Source organism: Jaculus jaculus, chromosome X (assembly GCF_020740685.1).
Source record: "Jaculus jaculus isolate mJacJac1 chromosome X, mJacJac1.mat.Y.cur, whole genome shotgun sequence".
In the NCBI taxonomy this organism is placed as follows: Eukaryota; Metazoa; Chordata; class Mammalia; order Rodentia; family Dipodidae; genus Jaculus; species Jaculus jaculus.
Genome location: NC_059125.1, coordinates 126603901 through 126619862, shown reverse-complemented (window position 1 = coordinate 126619862; position 15962 = coordinate 126603901). Strand labels below are relative to the sequence as shown.

The following is a 15962-nucleotide window of genomic DNA, read 5'->3' as shown; positions in this document are numbered from 1 at the left end:
AGAAAGCTATTGGTTGGTTACACACTGAAACTGTGTGCCACTATTGCACTGATGTGTACATTGTGTCAGGGTGTTTGCTTTCCAGCACTAGACAGGCTGTCTGAGGACTGGCTTTCTTCTGAATTCCAGGCAGGTCTCTCTGTGCTCTGTGTTAGCAGCATATGGTATCTTAAGCAGTTGGATCTTAGCTTTTGCCTCAGGTGGGTAATCAAGTGCATTGACAGAAAGCTGTTTTGATTTGGGAACCTCATAGGTCTCTCTGATAAATAGCAACAGAAAATAAAAGTTTCTTTTAAGCTTAGGCTTCATCCCACCCTCACCAGAGCCCTACTTTTCAGGTGCTTCCCCCTTATTCCTTTTGAGGGTTATATATTTTCTCCTGTCTTATTGCTTGGGCTGCTACTTCTAGTTCTATGTTGAAGAGCAGTGGTGAGAGTGGGCAACCCTGTCTTGTTCCCAATCTCAACAGGAACTCTTTGAGTATTTCCCCATTAAGTATTATTTTGGCTCTAGGTGCTTTATATATAGCTTTTATTCTGTTGAGATATAAATACTCCATGCCTATTCATTCCATTGTTTTGATCATGGAGTGGTGGTGTATTTTGTCAAAGGCCTTCTCTGCATCAACTGAGATAATCATGTGGTGTGGAGAGCCCCTCGGGCCAAGCCCTAAAGATGGCACCTGACGGAAAGTTCTATGCTTGGGACAAACAAGTCCATATTTGGAGGAACTCGCCCTCACCACTGCTCATTGGCTTCTGATGCTTCCATATTTGGAGGAGCTCGCCCTCACCGCTGCTCATTGGCTTCTGATGCTTGTTTACTGGAAAGGTTGCGTTGCCTGGGGTGATTGGGCGGAGTGAGAGCGCTTATAAGGAAGCCCCGCCCGAGGCTTGGGGGAGATGAAGCTTGAAGTTGCCTGAATAAACTGCTGTAGGAAGAACTGGTGGTTGTGTCTTCCTTGCTGGTCAAGGCGGACCAACAATGTGGTTCTTATGGTTAAGCTTATTTATGTGGTGTATTACATTGGCCATCTTTTATATGTTAAATCACCCCTGCATCCTTGAGATGAAGCCTACTTGGTCAAGGTAGATAATGATTTTGATGTATTGTTGAATTCAGTTTGTGAGGAATTTGTTCAGGATCTTTGTATCTAAATTCATCAGAGATATAAGCCTATAGCTTTCTCATTGCATCTCTGTCTGGTTTTGGTATTATGATGAATGCTATCTTCACAAAAGTAGTTGGGGAGAATTCCCAAGTCTCCAGTTATACAAAAGAGTTTGAGAACAATTGGTTTCAGTTCTTCAATGAAGGTTTGATAGAATTTGCCCAAGAAGCCATCTCGTCCTGGACTTTTCCTTTTGTTGAGGTGTTTGATTACCTTTTTAGTCTCTGTGGATGTGATAGGTTTGTTTAGGAGATTAATCTGCTCTGAGTTTAGTTTTGGTAGGTAGTATGTGGCTTGGAATTCATCCATTTCTTCCAGATTATCCAAATTTGTGGAGTAGAGGTTTTGGAAGTAGGCCCTGAAGCCTCTTGAAATTTCATTGGTGTCTGTTGTGACCTTGAATTTTTAGTATCAAATTTTGTTATTTTGAGACTTCTCTTTTTTATTTGTTTTTTTTTTTCAAGGTAGGGTTTTACTATAGCCCAGGCTGACCTGGAATACTTCACTATGTAGTCTCAGGGTGGCCGTGAACTCATGGTGATCCTCCTACCTCTGCCTCCCAAGTGCTGGGATTAAAGGTGTACGCCACCACTCCTGGTTGGTTGTTTTTTTGCTTGTTTGTTTGTTTGGGAGGTTTTTTTGGTGGTGGTATTTTTGTTTTTGCTTGATCAGATTAGCTGGGGTGTTTATCAATCTTGATTATTTTTTTTTTCAAAGAATGAGCTCTTTGTTTTATTGATTTATTTTTTAATTGTTGTCTTCATTTCCAATTCATTTATTTCTGCTCTGATATTGATTATTTCCATCTGGAGCTCTTGAGGTTGATTATTTCCATCTGGAGCTCTTAAGGTTGGATTCTTGTTTTTCAAATGCCTTTAGGTAGACAGTTAGGTTATTAATTTGTGAACTTTCTGTCTTTATTATGAAGGCATTTAGCACTATGAATTTTCCCCTTAGGACTGCCTTCATTGTGTCCCATAAGTTTTGGTAAGTTGTGTTTTCATTATCATTCAATTCTGGGAATTTTACAATTTTTTAAAAATTTATTCCACAGCCCATTCATTGTTTAAAAGTATGTTGTTTAGTCTCCAGGAGTTGATGGAGTTCTTGATGTGTCTCTCTTGTTGTTAATTTGTAGCTTTAAAGCATTGTGATCTATGATGCAGGAAGTTACTTCAGTTTTCCTGAATTTATGGAGGCACGCTTTATGGCCTAATATATGGTCTATTTTGGAGAAGGTTCCATGGGCTGCTGAGAAGAATGGCTATTCTGTAGAGTTGGGATGGAAAATTCTGTAGATGTCTGTTAGGTCTAGTTGATCTATGGTGTTGCTGAGCTCTATTATTTCCCTGTTGATTTTCTGCTTGAATGATCTGTCTATTAATGATAGTGGAGTACTGAAGTCTTCGACTATGATGTTGTTGGTATTTATTTCTATTTCATTGTCAAGTAGGTTTTGTTTTATAAACTGTGGTACACCTGTGTTTGGCACATAAAGATTTGTGATTATGACATTCTCATGTTGGCTCATTCCCTTGATGGGTAAGAAGTGGCTGTCTTTGTCCGTTTTGATTACTTTTGGTTTGAAGTCTATCTTATATGATACTAGTATAGCAACACCCTCTTGTTTCTTATTTTTATTTGCTTGGGATATCACTTCCCATCCTGTCACCCTGAGGTGTCTTATCTTTAGTGGTGAGGTGGGTTTCTTGAAGACAGCAGATAGAAGGGTCCATTGTTTTGGATCTACCCTGTTAATTTGTGTATTTCGATGGGTGAGTTAAGACCATTAATATTTAAGGTTATAACTGTGAGGTTCAATTTAATCCCTGCCATGGTATGATGTTTCATGGGGTTTGGTGCTTTCTTGTGGTTTGTACTTTGTTCAGCTGGTCTAGTTTTGGTTATTGTGATCATCTTGTTGACTCTTGAGATTGGTTGTTTGACTCTTCTGTATAGAGTATTCCCTGAAGTTTTCTCTGTACATTTCGCTTTGTGTTCATATAGTCATAGAGTTGACTTTTTTCATGGAAAGTTTTCCTTTTACCATCTATTATGAGAGATACTTTTGCTGGGGAGAGTAGCTTGGGTTGGAAGACAGTGGTTTTATAGACTTTGAAGTTTTCCATTCTAGGCACTTCTGGCTTTTAGGGTTTCCACTGAGAAATCTGATGTGATTCTGGTGGGAGTGCCTTTGTATATAGTGAGTTGTTTCTCTCATTGCTTTCAGCATTCTCTCTTTGTTTTCATTGTTAAGAGTTTTAACTATGATGTGCCTTGGAGAGTTTATTCTTTGGTCCTGTCTCTTTGGTGTTCTGTGGGCTTCTTGTACCTGGGTGGGCTTGTCTTTTGAGAGATTGGGAAATTTTTCTTCAGTAATTTTGTTGACTATGCTCTTTGTGCCTCTGGCCTGGATTTCCTCTCCTGGTATACCCATGATGTGGATGTTAGGTTGTTTTAGGTTATCCCACAGTTCCCTTGTATTCTGTTCACTTGATTTTTTTGAACTTGGCAAAGTTTTTGGCCTCCCAGTTAATTTCTTCTGTCTTGCCTTCTAGGTCAAAAGTTCTGTCTTCCACATGAGTAACTCTGTTAGTGAGGGGTTCCAGAGTGGTTTCGTTTTTTTTTTTTTTTTCTAGGTAGAGTTTCACTCTAGTCCAGGCTGACCTGGAATTCACTATGTAGTCTCAGGCTGGCCTTGATCTCACGACAGTCCTCATTCCTCTGCCTCCCAAGTGCTGCAATTAAAGGTATGCACCACCACACACAGCTTAGGGAGGTTTTTACAAGCTCTATTTGATTTTTGTTTTCTGTTGAGTTATTTTGCATCATGTTCATCTCCTTTTTGAAGTAGGATTTCAATTTGAGTTCTGATTTTCTTGATGCTTCCTGGAATTTGTTGTTATATTTAATCAAGTCTTCATCAATTGGTTTTTGAGATCTTCCGTTTCTTGACCCATCTTCAGTTCATTCATATTTCTTTTGAAGGTTCTAACATATTCTTCAATTAAGTTAATCCTACTGTCACAAGCTGAATGTTCTTAAGAGACAATTCTGCTTGATTTCATTGATATGATTGTTGGTTTTTTTGATGGTTTGCTTCCAGTTTAACAGTTGTTTTGATCAGGGTCTCATTGGTTATTATGTTTTCATTTGGGAAATGAATTTCTGTTGATTTCTCTATGATTTCATCATGGGACTAGGCAGCCTGGGTGGAGATCTCTCAGTTTTCTGACTTTTGTTGGCATTTTTGCATTGTAGTCTACCCATCCTGGGGAAATACTTTATTCTACTGAGGTGGAAGCAAGTTTTTGTCCTTGTAGGATCTTCAGAGGATGTTCTGTTTTACATGTGAGCCAGATTGGCTGGGCGCGGTGGCGTACACCTTTAATCCCAGTACTCAGGAGGCAGAGGTAGGAGGATCACTGTGAGTTCGAGGCCACCCTGAGAATACAGAGTGAATTCCAGATTAGCCTTGGCTAGAGTGAGACCCTACCTCCAAAGAACCAAAGCAAAAAATGTGAGCCAGATTGGTTTACTAGTATACAGTGGGGTTATAGCCACAGATGCACTGATTGTAGAGATTGCAGGTACATCAAAGGTACCTGGGGAACTGGGAGCTCTGGCCTACTCATTCCACTTGCATGTACTCTTCAGCACAGGGGGATGATGGGTTGGAGAACCAGGAGCCAGGAACTGGAGAGCCAAGGGCAAGAGGCCATCTCCTACAGTGGCCCATGTACCCTCTGACTCACGGGAATAGGGATTTGTGTAGCCAGGGACCAATCCAGGAACCAGGCCTCCCTGAGGCAGCAGCAGGGGTACTGGAACTAGGTAACTGGGAGGTAGGACACCAACCAGGAACTTAGACCTTCTCACTCTGCATGTACCCTCTGGGGCAGGGGATCCAGGAATTTGGGGCCCATGGGTCCTTCAATCAGGAAAGTAGAGCAAGGGGTCTGTTGCCACAGCAGGCTCACAGGGTCCAGGCAGCCCTGAGCCAGCCTCAAGGGTACCTTCCGGGAACAGGGTACTGGGAAGAACTGGAGAACAGGGAGATCTGTCCTACTCACTCTACAACACAGGATATCTGGGATTTCTTTTTGACAACTTCCATAATTACAATAAACCATGGCAATTCCCTCCCCCCAACACTTTCCTTTGCAGCTCCACTTTCCATCATACCCCTCCTGCCTCAATCAGTCTCTCTCTTAGGATATCATCATCCTTTTCTCCTATTATGATGATCTTGTATAAATACTGACAGGCACTGCAAGGTCATGGATATCCTGGCCATTTTGTGTCTGGAAGAGCACCCTTGCTTTGGCTCTTACATTCTTTCCACCACCTCTTCTGCAATGGATCCTGACCCTTGGAAGGTGTGATAGAGATGTTTCAGTATTGAGCACTCCTCTGTCACTTCTCAGCACCATGGTGCCTTCTGAGTCATCCCAAGGTCACCACCATCTGAAAAGAGAAGCTGTTCTAACCAAAAGTGAGAGTAGCATTAATACATGGGTATGAACATTAAGAGAAGTGCTTACTGGGCAGTTTGGTGAACCTAGCATATACATTTAGCAAGACACCAGCAGACATTACACCCCTAGGGCTCTTGACTTCCCCTATCATAGGTTTTCAGTATTAGCCATGTATTTCCTCCGTGGAGCAGGCCTCCAGTCCAATTAGAGAGTGTTTGGTTTCCCTCATAACAGATACGCCATTATTGTACTTGTTGACTCATTTGGCCTAGCTGGCCAAATTTAAGGCTTGCAGTGTCTGCTGTTGGGTATCTCTACTGATGATTTTTCTCCCATGGAACTGCATGCAGCATAGCTTTTTCCAGCTTTCTACCAGCTGGTCTACACAGAGGAGGTTATCAGCTCAGGTCTAGCAGAATTTCTCAGCGACCTTGCAGCCCAAGTATGTGGAGTCTTCAGCAGCACGGTCTTACCATCTATTCCTGGTAAGAAACCAAGAGCTTTGGCAATGGCCTGTAATGTTTTGGGGCATCAGGGACCTTCCTGGCCAACAACTCATTGGAAGGTATCCCATCCCTGGCACTGAAATTTTTCTAGTAACAATCTATGCCTTCTGGGTGTGTCATTGTCCAAAAAAGTAGGTTTCCATATGACTTACTCAATACCCTCTTAGATTTTTTTTTAGCCCTCCCCCCACCTGTCCTTTACTAAATTACTTCCCCTGACCTCACTTGGGCCTTTTCACCCCCATAAATCTGTTCTTCTACTTACATATATATAATATCATCCTCTTAAGTCCCCCCTCCTCCCACCCTTTCTGATCCCTTTATATCCCCTTTCTAGCTTACTGGCCTATGCTACTGAGTTTTATTCCAACTTACATAGAAATCCAATCATTTGAAGATAGGATCTACATATGAGAGAAAATATGCAGCATTTGGCTTTCTGGGCCTGGGTTACCTCACTAAGTATAATCCTTTCCAGATCCATCCATTTCCCTGTAAATTTCATAATTTCATTTTTCTTTACTGCTGAGGAGAACTCCATTGTATACATGTGCCACATCTTCATTATCCACTCATCAGTTGAGGGACATCTAGGCTGGTTCCATTTCCATTGTGAATAGAGTGGCAATAAATATGGTTGAACATGTATCTCTAAGAGAGTGAGATGAGTCCTTAGGATATATACCTAGGAATGGTATAGCTGGATCGTATGGTAGGTCTATTTTTAGCTATCTCAGGAACCTCCACACTGATTTCCACAATGGCTAGACCAGATTGCATTCTCACCAACAGTGCAGAAGGGTTCCTCTTTTTCCTTATCCTTGCCACCATGTATTGTCATTTGTTTCCTAGATGGTAGCCATTCTGACAGGAAAGAGATGGAATTCCAAAGTGGTTTTAATTTGTTTTTTAATATTTTTAATTTTATTTGTTTATTTGAGAGAAAGAGAAAAAAAGGCAGAGAATGAGTGCACCAGGGCCTCCAGCCACTACAAATAAATAAACTCCAGACACATGTGCCACCTTGCACATCTTGCTTACATGGGTGGATCCTGGAGAGTCGAACCTGGGTTCTTTGGCTTTGCAGGCAAACACCTTAACTATTTCTCTCCAGCCCAAAGTTTCTTTTTATAGGTGTAATTAGTTGTAAATACAAATAGGTTGTTATTTGTACCAGAGCTGCAGAGGAAAAGTCAACCTAATATAAGCTATTGCATTTTACCCCTATATATAGGAAAGGTATTTATTTTGGTGAAGTTGGCCATGTTGGTTCATGTTTGTAATCCCAGCACAGGGGACCTGAGGCAGACACATCTTACCAAGACCTGCCTGAGCTATATGGCAAGACACTCAAAAATAAAAGATGCCAGGTGTGGTAGTGCCCTCCTTTAGTCCCAGCAGTTGGGAGGCAGAGGTAGGAGGACTGCTATAAGTTTGAGGCCAGCCTGAGACTACATAATGAATTCCAGGTCAGCTGGGGCTAGAACAAGACCCCACCTTGATAAAAACAAAGAAGCAAAACCATGTCAAGTATCTAATGTACTCAAAAAGCATATATATGCTTTATTAAGCAATTAATAATCAATTTTTTTTAATTTTTAATAGTTTTATTTATTTTCAGGGAAAGAGAGAGAACGGGCATACCCGGCCCTCCATTCCCTGCAAATGAACTCCAGGTGCCTGTGCCACTTTGTGCATCTGGCTTTATGTGGGTACTGGAGAATTGAACTCAGGTTGTTAGGCTTTGCAGGCAAGCACATTAACCACTGAGCAATGTCTCCAGTCTCCTAATGGATTTTTTTTTAAATCTTTACATCTCTTTTTTGTGTGTGTGATATGCTTGTGTGTATAAGTGTGTGTGTGTGCACATATATGTGTGTATCCACATGCTTGTGGAGGCTAAGATGAAAATCAGATGTTGTCTTCAATCACTCTTTGACTTTTGTTGTTGTTGTTGTTGTTGTTGTTTTGTTTTTTTGAGGTAGAGTCTCACTCTAGCCCATGCTGACCTGGAATTTACTGTGTAGTCTCAGGATGGTCGCAAATTCACAGTGATCTTCTTACCTCTCCATCCCAGGTACTGGGATTAAAGGCATGCACCTCCATGCCCGCCTTCTCTTCTGGTTTTATATTAACTTTTTATTTTCAAGGTAGAGTCTCACTCTAGTCCAGGCTGACCTGGAATTTACTCTGTCCTCCTGTAGTCCCTGGCTGGCCTTGAACTCACAGTGATCCTCCTACCTCTGCCTCCTGAGTGCTGGAATTAAAGGTGTGCACTACCATGCCAGACTTAATTTTATACTAACTTAAATAAGACAACTTTATAAGTGCCATGGACTTTTTTGTTTTCTGTTGTATCCAAAATACTAGTAGTTCAGTATGTGCAGGAGGTCCTCGGCAAACATATTAAGTGCTGATGATAAAATATAGGACCTTGCACATGCCAAGCAAGTACTTTAGCACTGAGAACAGCCCTAGAGAATCATTTAGATGTATCCGATTTATAACAGATGATCATAGCACATAAAATAAAAATCAAGTCGGGCATGGTGGTGCACGCATTTAATCCCAACACTTGGGAGGCAGAGGTAGGAGGATCACCATGAGTTTGAGGCCACCCTGAGACTCCATAGTGAATTCCAGGTCAGCCTGGGCCAGAGTGAGACCCCACCTCAAAAAAAAAAAAATCGAGCTATTACATGAGACAATAGTTAATGACTTTTGTATATCGATTTACCACATGTGATTCTCTTTCTTATAGTTTTCTCTTTTTCCATAGGGGCATCACTCTAGTGTGCCTTAAATGTGATTTCTTAGCCAACTCTTCTGGCTTGGACCGTATGGCTAAACACTTAAATCACCGTAAAACTCATACTTGCCAAGTTATAATAGAGAATGGTATGTACAGCTAATTGTTATTTTGAATTTCTGATATTTGGTCCATTGTTTTTGATAAGCACAGTATGTGTAGTTATGTATTAAATCAGTAGTCTTGCTCTGAATATACGCTGTTTTTAAACAAAAACTTTCTTCTGATTGCAGTGTCTGAATGTACCTCAACTTCTAAATACCCTTCTGAGTAAGTTTAATTTTTATTCAATAAATCTTGCTTTGATTAATTTTAATACTGTTGCAATTTTTATATGTATCATTAATAGAAATGAAAAAATATTAAAGTATTTTATTTTTGTTTTTTTTTAAGCTGCTTGTTGAAATAGATCCCTGCTCTATGGAGCTCGTGCAACCTGGTGCAAGACAAGTTGGAATTTCCTAAGTTCAAAGTTCTGAAGTGTTTTCTTACACAAAAGCAATTTCCTAAGTTCAAAGTCCTGAAGTGTTTTCTCACATGAAGGCAATTAAAATTCACAGCACTAGCTTTCATTATTCAGTTCTTTACAGCTTTCAGGTGGCACTAGATTCTTATTCCACCTTATCTTTGAATCAGGTTAACATATCTGAGTCAGGTTAACATATCTTTTGTCTCTTGAAATAGTTTGTGTTTTTCTCTGCTTACTTGCCTTCAGAATATTTCATTTCAAATAATATGGTTGTTCGCCTTTTGTCTGTTTTGTCTGCTTAATTTCTTACAAATTTCACATTTTAGGTCAGATAGTTGTTGTTCTCTCATTCCTTGTCTGTCCTTGTTCTATTTTTCAGATGCAGAAGCAACACTGAAATTTCAAAAATGTCCAGTGTACTCCTGGACAGTGTCCTCCTTCGATGGACACAACTGATGCCTGTTATCTCTTTCCAAGGAATATGAGTTATTTGACTGTGAAACCTCTTCTAGTTTGTGGCCTTAAGAATTTACCAATTCTTGGGGAGATCCTTTCCTACATGACTGGTATCCCATAAGGCTGGTGCTAATTTGGCCAGAGAAGACCTCAAGGTCTACCAAATTGAGCACAACTTCTCATTTAGAGACTTTAGTTGGTGAATTTAAGCTTGTGAGTTGATTTTAACCAAGAGCCTATCAAATTAGTGATTCAACATCCAAGTTCAAACTTTACTCATTCTATGTCCCTTTAATCTCCCTCTAGTATGCATGCAGTCTAAGGAATATAAACATCCTGATTGTATAATAAACCAAGATTACTTTCATGTTCTTGGAAAAACAGACTTCTAAACTTATAATTCCAAAGTAGCAGTTATTTATATTGTCATATCCAGTACTAATATCAGGAGTCTTCACCAATACTAGTATTTAGATTTTATTTTTTTTAGAAATCATTAAAATTTGATAGCTTGGGTTTTCTTCACTAAATTTGTTGATGTCCATTTTGTTATGTCTACTTTTCTTCTTAAAGCTTTTGGGTTTTTTGTTGTTTTTGTTAAGGACCCTTAAAATTTTTTTTCAAATTCTCTACATGTTTTATGTAACTACCTTTTGGTAGTTTTTAAACCAGATACTTGCTCAGACCATTAGCTACTACATACTCTGTTTATCTTGGGCCTAATATTAACATCTTAGGTAAAATAAGTTCAAAGACAAAAAATTGGCAAATTTTCCTTTACGTATTGTAAAGCAAGTTTGAAAATATATTGTTATCCATCTACAATGCAATCTCTTCTTAGCCATAAATGTAACTTCTTTGGATAAAGATAATATATTCAAAAATATTGGGACCAAAAATGCACTTGTTTCTTGTCCATATATATATATATATATATATATATAAATATATATGTAAGTATATATATTGAGAAAGAAAGAGATGTGTATATTTTTTAGTTTTGTGTTTGTTTATTTTGGTTACACTAAATATAGTTTTGATGGACAGTTTTGATGTTACTTATTTTTTTAATAAAAATTGTATTGTTAAACACTCTGGAATTACTTTATAATAAGTAAGTTTATATAAAAACCTACAGATTGGGGCTAGAGAGATGGCTTAGAGGTTCAGGCACTTGCCTGCAAAGCCAAAGAACTCAGGTTCAACTCCCCAGGACCCATGTAAGCCAAATGCACAAGGGGGTGCACACATCTAGAGTTCATCTGCAGTGGCTGAAGGCCCTGGTGCACCTATACTCTTTCTCTCTCTCTCTCTCTCTCTCTCTCTCTCTTCTCTCTCTCTCTCCCCCTGCATATTTCTCTCTCATAAATAAATAAAATGTTTTTTAAAACCTATAAATTGGCCGAGTGTGGTGGCACACACCTTTAATCCCAGTACTAGGGAGGCAGAGGTAGGTAGGAGGATCACTGTGAGTTCAAGGCCAGCCTGAAACTACAAAGTGAGTTTTAGGTCAGCCTGGGCTAGAGTGAGACCCTACCTCAAGAAAAAAAATGCCTATAGATTGTATCATATCAAAAAGCATTAACCAGTTAAGGTGGCACACACCTTTAATCACAGCACTTGGAAGGCAGGGGTAGGAGCACCATGAGTTTGAGACCACCCTGAGACTACAGAGTAAATTCCAGGTTAGCCTGGGCTAGAGTGAGACCCTGCCTTGAAAAAAAAAAAAAACACAAGTATTGTTTTGCTTTTCACATGGAAGCATGATTGCTTAGCCTGAAAACAGAGCTCTTTATTGAATACATCTTGCACTCAGTTAAAACCTTACTATAGCAATTTGAGCTATTTTAAAAGCTAGCAAATACTCCATTTGTTATCTTAATAATGGTGAAAGTGGGCAGGCTCTGAAGTCTAATTCAGTCACAAGCGGTATTTAAACTTTAAAATTACAGTTTTATGAATGTCCTTTGAAACACAATAAAAGCCATTTTCAGTGGTCATTTGTTATTAAAATTTATAATTAAAAGAGTTGAATTCATTAGGTTAGCTTTTCATGTTAGTATGTACTACAAATGATTTGTTAGAATCTTTAGAAGAGGCTTATTTTGAAGTAGTGAATGTGGAGATTTGTAGGCTCTCAAGACAGACAATTTTTAAAAATTTTTCTTGTGTAAAATATACATGATATAAAATTTACCTAATGCTGGACATGGTAGTGCAGTCTCAGCACTAGGGAGGCTGAGGTAAAAGGACTGTTGTGAGTTCAAGGCTAGCCTGAGACTACATAGTGAATTCCAAGTCAGCGTAGGCTAAAATGAGATCCTACCTCAAAAAGTGGGGGTGGGGGTCCTGGGCATGGTGGTGCATGCCTTTAATCCCACCACTTGGAAGGCAGAGGCAGAAGGATTATTCTGATGTGCCCATTCTCTCTCTCACTCACTTTCTCTCAAATAAATAAAATATTTTAATATGTAGTTTAATAAAATTATTGAAAATCAATATTTTGTTGTTTTTTGAGGTAGGGTTTCACTCTAGTCCAGGCTAACCTGGAATTCACTGTGTAGTCTCAGGATGGCCTCGAACTCATGGTGATCCTCCTATCTCTGTCTCTCGAGTGCTGGGATTCTGGTATTAAAGCGTGTGCTACCACGCCCAGCTTTTTTCTTTTTGTAAAACTTTTTTTATTGACAACTTCCATAATTATAGACAGTAAACCATGATAATCCTCTCTCCCTCCCGCCATTCCCCTTTGTAAATCCATTTTCTATCATATCCCCTCCTTCTCTAAATTGCTCTTTTGTTTATTTTTTGAGGTAGGGTCTCACTCCAGCTCAGGCTGACCTGGAATTTACTATATATTCTCACTATGGCCTCGAACTCAGGGAGCTCCTCCTACCTTTGCCTCCCAAGTACTGGGATTAAAAGCATGTGCCACCATGGCCAGCTAGTCTCTTTTATTTTGATGTCATCATCTTTTCCTCCTATTATGAGGGTCTTGTGTAGGTAGTACCAGACACTGTGAGGTCATGACTATCCAGGCCATTTTCTGTCTGGAAGACTTCATTGTAGGCAGTCTTACCCTTCCTTTGGCTCTTACATTCTTTCTACCACCTCTTCTGCAATGGACTGTAAGCCTTGGAAGGCGTGGTAGAGAGATCCCAGTGATGAACATTCATCTGTCACTTCTCAGCACTATGATGCCTTTTGAGTCATCCCAGTGGTCACCACCATCTGAAAAGAAAAGCTTCTCTAACTCTAAAAGTGAGAGTAGCATTAATACATGGGTATGAATGTTAATAAAAGTGTGTACAATACAATCATGGAAGTTGTCAATTAAAAAAGTGCGTACAGGGCAATTTGGTGAGCATAATATATGCATCTGGCCAGACAACAGCAGACATTAAACTCCTAGGGCTCATGACCTCCCCTGACATAGGTTTTCACTAGATTTTCAGTACCAGGCATGTATTCCCTCCCATGGAGCTGGCCCCCAGTCCAGGTTTTCCCCATAACAGACATGCCACTATTGCACCTACTGGCTAATTTGGCCTGGCCACTATTGTTTATCATCACTGATACCTTCTCTCTCCCATTGAGCTGCATGTAGTGTGGTGTTTTCCAGCTTTCTGTCAGCTGGTCTACAGGGAGGAGGCTTTCTGTTGAGCTCCAGCTTGATTTCTCAGTGACCTGGGAGCCCAAGCATGTGAAGTCTTCAGCAATAGGATCTTACTATCTATTTCTGGATGTTCTGGGGGTATCAGGGACCCCTCTGTCCAATAACTCACTGGAAAGTATCCCATCACTGGTATTGAAATTTTTCTAGTACCAATTTATGGCTTCTAGGTGTGCCATTATCCAAAAAACTAGGTTTCCATGCAGCTTATTCATAAAAACTTTTTAATTTTTAATATTTATATTTATTTGAGTGAGAGGCTCATACAGAGAATGGACACACCAGGGCCTCCAGCCACTGCATACAAAATCCAGACAAGTGCAACGTCGTGCATCTGGCTTATGTGGGTCCTGGAGAATTGAACCTGGGTCCTTTGGTTTTGCAGGCAAGTTCCTTAAGCGCTAAGCCATCTCTCTAGCCTTCAATGAGAAATTTTCAACCAACTAGATAGTGACCCACTGGGCACTCATTCAGTATGCATGCTGGTATGGCAAAGTTGAGGCCACTTGCTTAGTATTAGAGATAGGAAAATGCAATCCAAATGTTTTAAATGGACAGCTTAGGCCAGGATGACATAGTAAAGATTCTCTTCCACCATCCAGGGGTTGACAGACACATAATAGACCAACAAAGGAGATCCCCATTAAATATTTGTTAAGAAAACAACAACTGGGAAGGAGTAGCAAAATTATTGAAAGAATCCATTACCAAACCATATGAAAAAGTTCAAATTTATAGAATGGCTAGATCATATCTTCTGTTGAACTGAAGCATGAAAGATACCACAGTGCAATAAATAATGGAAGGAATGTGTGTCTCTCAAGAAACTAAGCAAGGATGAACACTGTTTCAATGGACTGTATTGCGTGCTTTTTGCTGAAAACTTTTTCCATAAACACAATTGCCTTGTTCAGTTTTGTTGTAAACTGACTTCCTATAAGATGCACTGTTGATAGGCTTTCTGATGTGTGTTGGATAAGAGTGATAAAATAAAGCTTGAAAATAATAGAAAAAAAAAGAAACTAAGCAATATTTCACTATTTAGATCTATCAGAATATCTGGCTGGAGATGGCTTAGCAGTTTAGGTGCTTGCCTGCAAAGCCAAAGAACTCAGGTTCAATTTCCCAAGACCCACATAAGCCAGATACACAAGGTGGCACATGCATCTGGAGTTTGTGGTGGCTGAAAACCCATTCATTCTCTCTCTCTCAAGTAAATTAAATAAAAGTTTCTAAAAAAAAAAAGTTGAAAAAAGATTGAAGACCCACTAGCTATTCTTATTCTTTGATGAAACCAATTATAATTTAGTAAAAGGTTTTCATACAGCTCCTGATGCTAAACTGATAACATTAGCAAGCCTACTGTTTATGAGCTGGCTGTGGTGGCACATACCTTTAATCCCAATACTCGGGAGGCAGAGGTAGGAGGATTGCCATGTGGTTGAGGCCACCCTGAGACTACAAAGTGAATTCCAGGTCAGAGTGGGTTAGAGTGAGATCCTACGGCAAAAAAAAAAAGAAAGAAAGAAAGAAAAGGAAATCATGAGAGTGTGAAACAAAAGAAAATCTAAAATCCATTATACCTATTCCTATACTGAAATGTAAGGCACCTGTTGTAGTCAGGTTCATATTGCTGGCAGAAATCACCTGATCAAGTGCAGCTTGTGGGGGAAAATGTTTATTTTGGTTTACAGACTTGAGGGGAAGTTCCATGATGGCCAGGGAAAATGATGACATGAGCAGAGGGTGGACATCACCCCCTTGCCAACATCAGGTGGACAATAGCAATAGGAGAGTGTGCCAGACACTAGGAAGGGGGAGCTGGCTATAACACCATAAGCCCACCCCCAACAATACACTGCCTCCAGGAGGCATTAATTCCCAAATCTCTATCAGCTGGGAACCTAGCATTCAGAACACGTCAAGTTTATGGGGGACACCTGATTCAAACCACCACATTCCACCTCTGGCCTCCATAAACTGATAACCATCCATGTTGTAAAATTCAATGCATTCAGTCTGTCTTTAAAAGTCCCTATAGTTTTTATCAATCCCAATGATGTTCAAACAGCCCATAATCCAAGGTCTTTTAATAGCCATAATACCAAAAAGTCCCCCCAAAACCCATAATGGCATGGAATACGCAATCATACTGAAAAAGATGGCATTGGGCATAGTAAATATTTAACCAATATAAGATTTAAAACAACCAGGGAAAACATCAAACTCTGTAGCTCCAAGTCCAACAACTCTAGTCAGTGACAAGTCTCCAAGCCCAATAATTCTAACCAGCAATGTCTCTGGTGTTCCAATTCCACCCTCCAGCTAGGCTATTCACAGTCCTGAAAAACTTCATGGGGTCGGCAGCTTTCCTTAGCAGCCATCTCACGGTCCCAGCAT

The 15962-nt window shown here is 39.9% G+C and overlaps 1 protein-coding gene across 3 annotated transcripts in view; it reads left to right on the top strand.

The window, feature by feature from the left end:
• The window catches only part of Znf280c (zinc finger protein 280C), a 66756-nt gene extending 55959 nt beyond the window's left edge, over nucleotides 1–10797 (top strand). For all 3 annotated transcript variants that reach the window (XM_045141111.1, XM_045141112.1, XM_045141113.1), the window contains 3 exons: nucleotides 8935–9053; nucleotides 9198–9234; nucleotides 9358–10797. In XM_045141111.1, coding sequence (XP_044997046.1) covers nucleotides 8935–9053; nucleotides 9198–9234; nucleotides 9358–9373 — 172 coding nt within the window. In that variant the 3' untranslated portion in view covers nucleotides 9374–10797. The remainder of the gene's footprint in view (nucleotides 1–8934; nucleotides 9054–9197; nucleotides 9235–9357) is intronic.
• Nucleotides 10798–15962: the final 5165 nt, after the last annotated feature.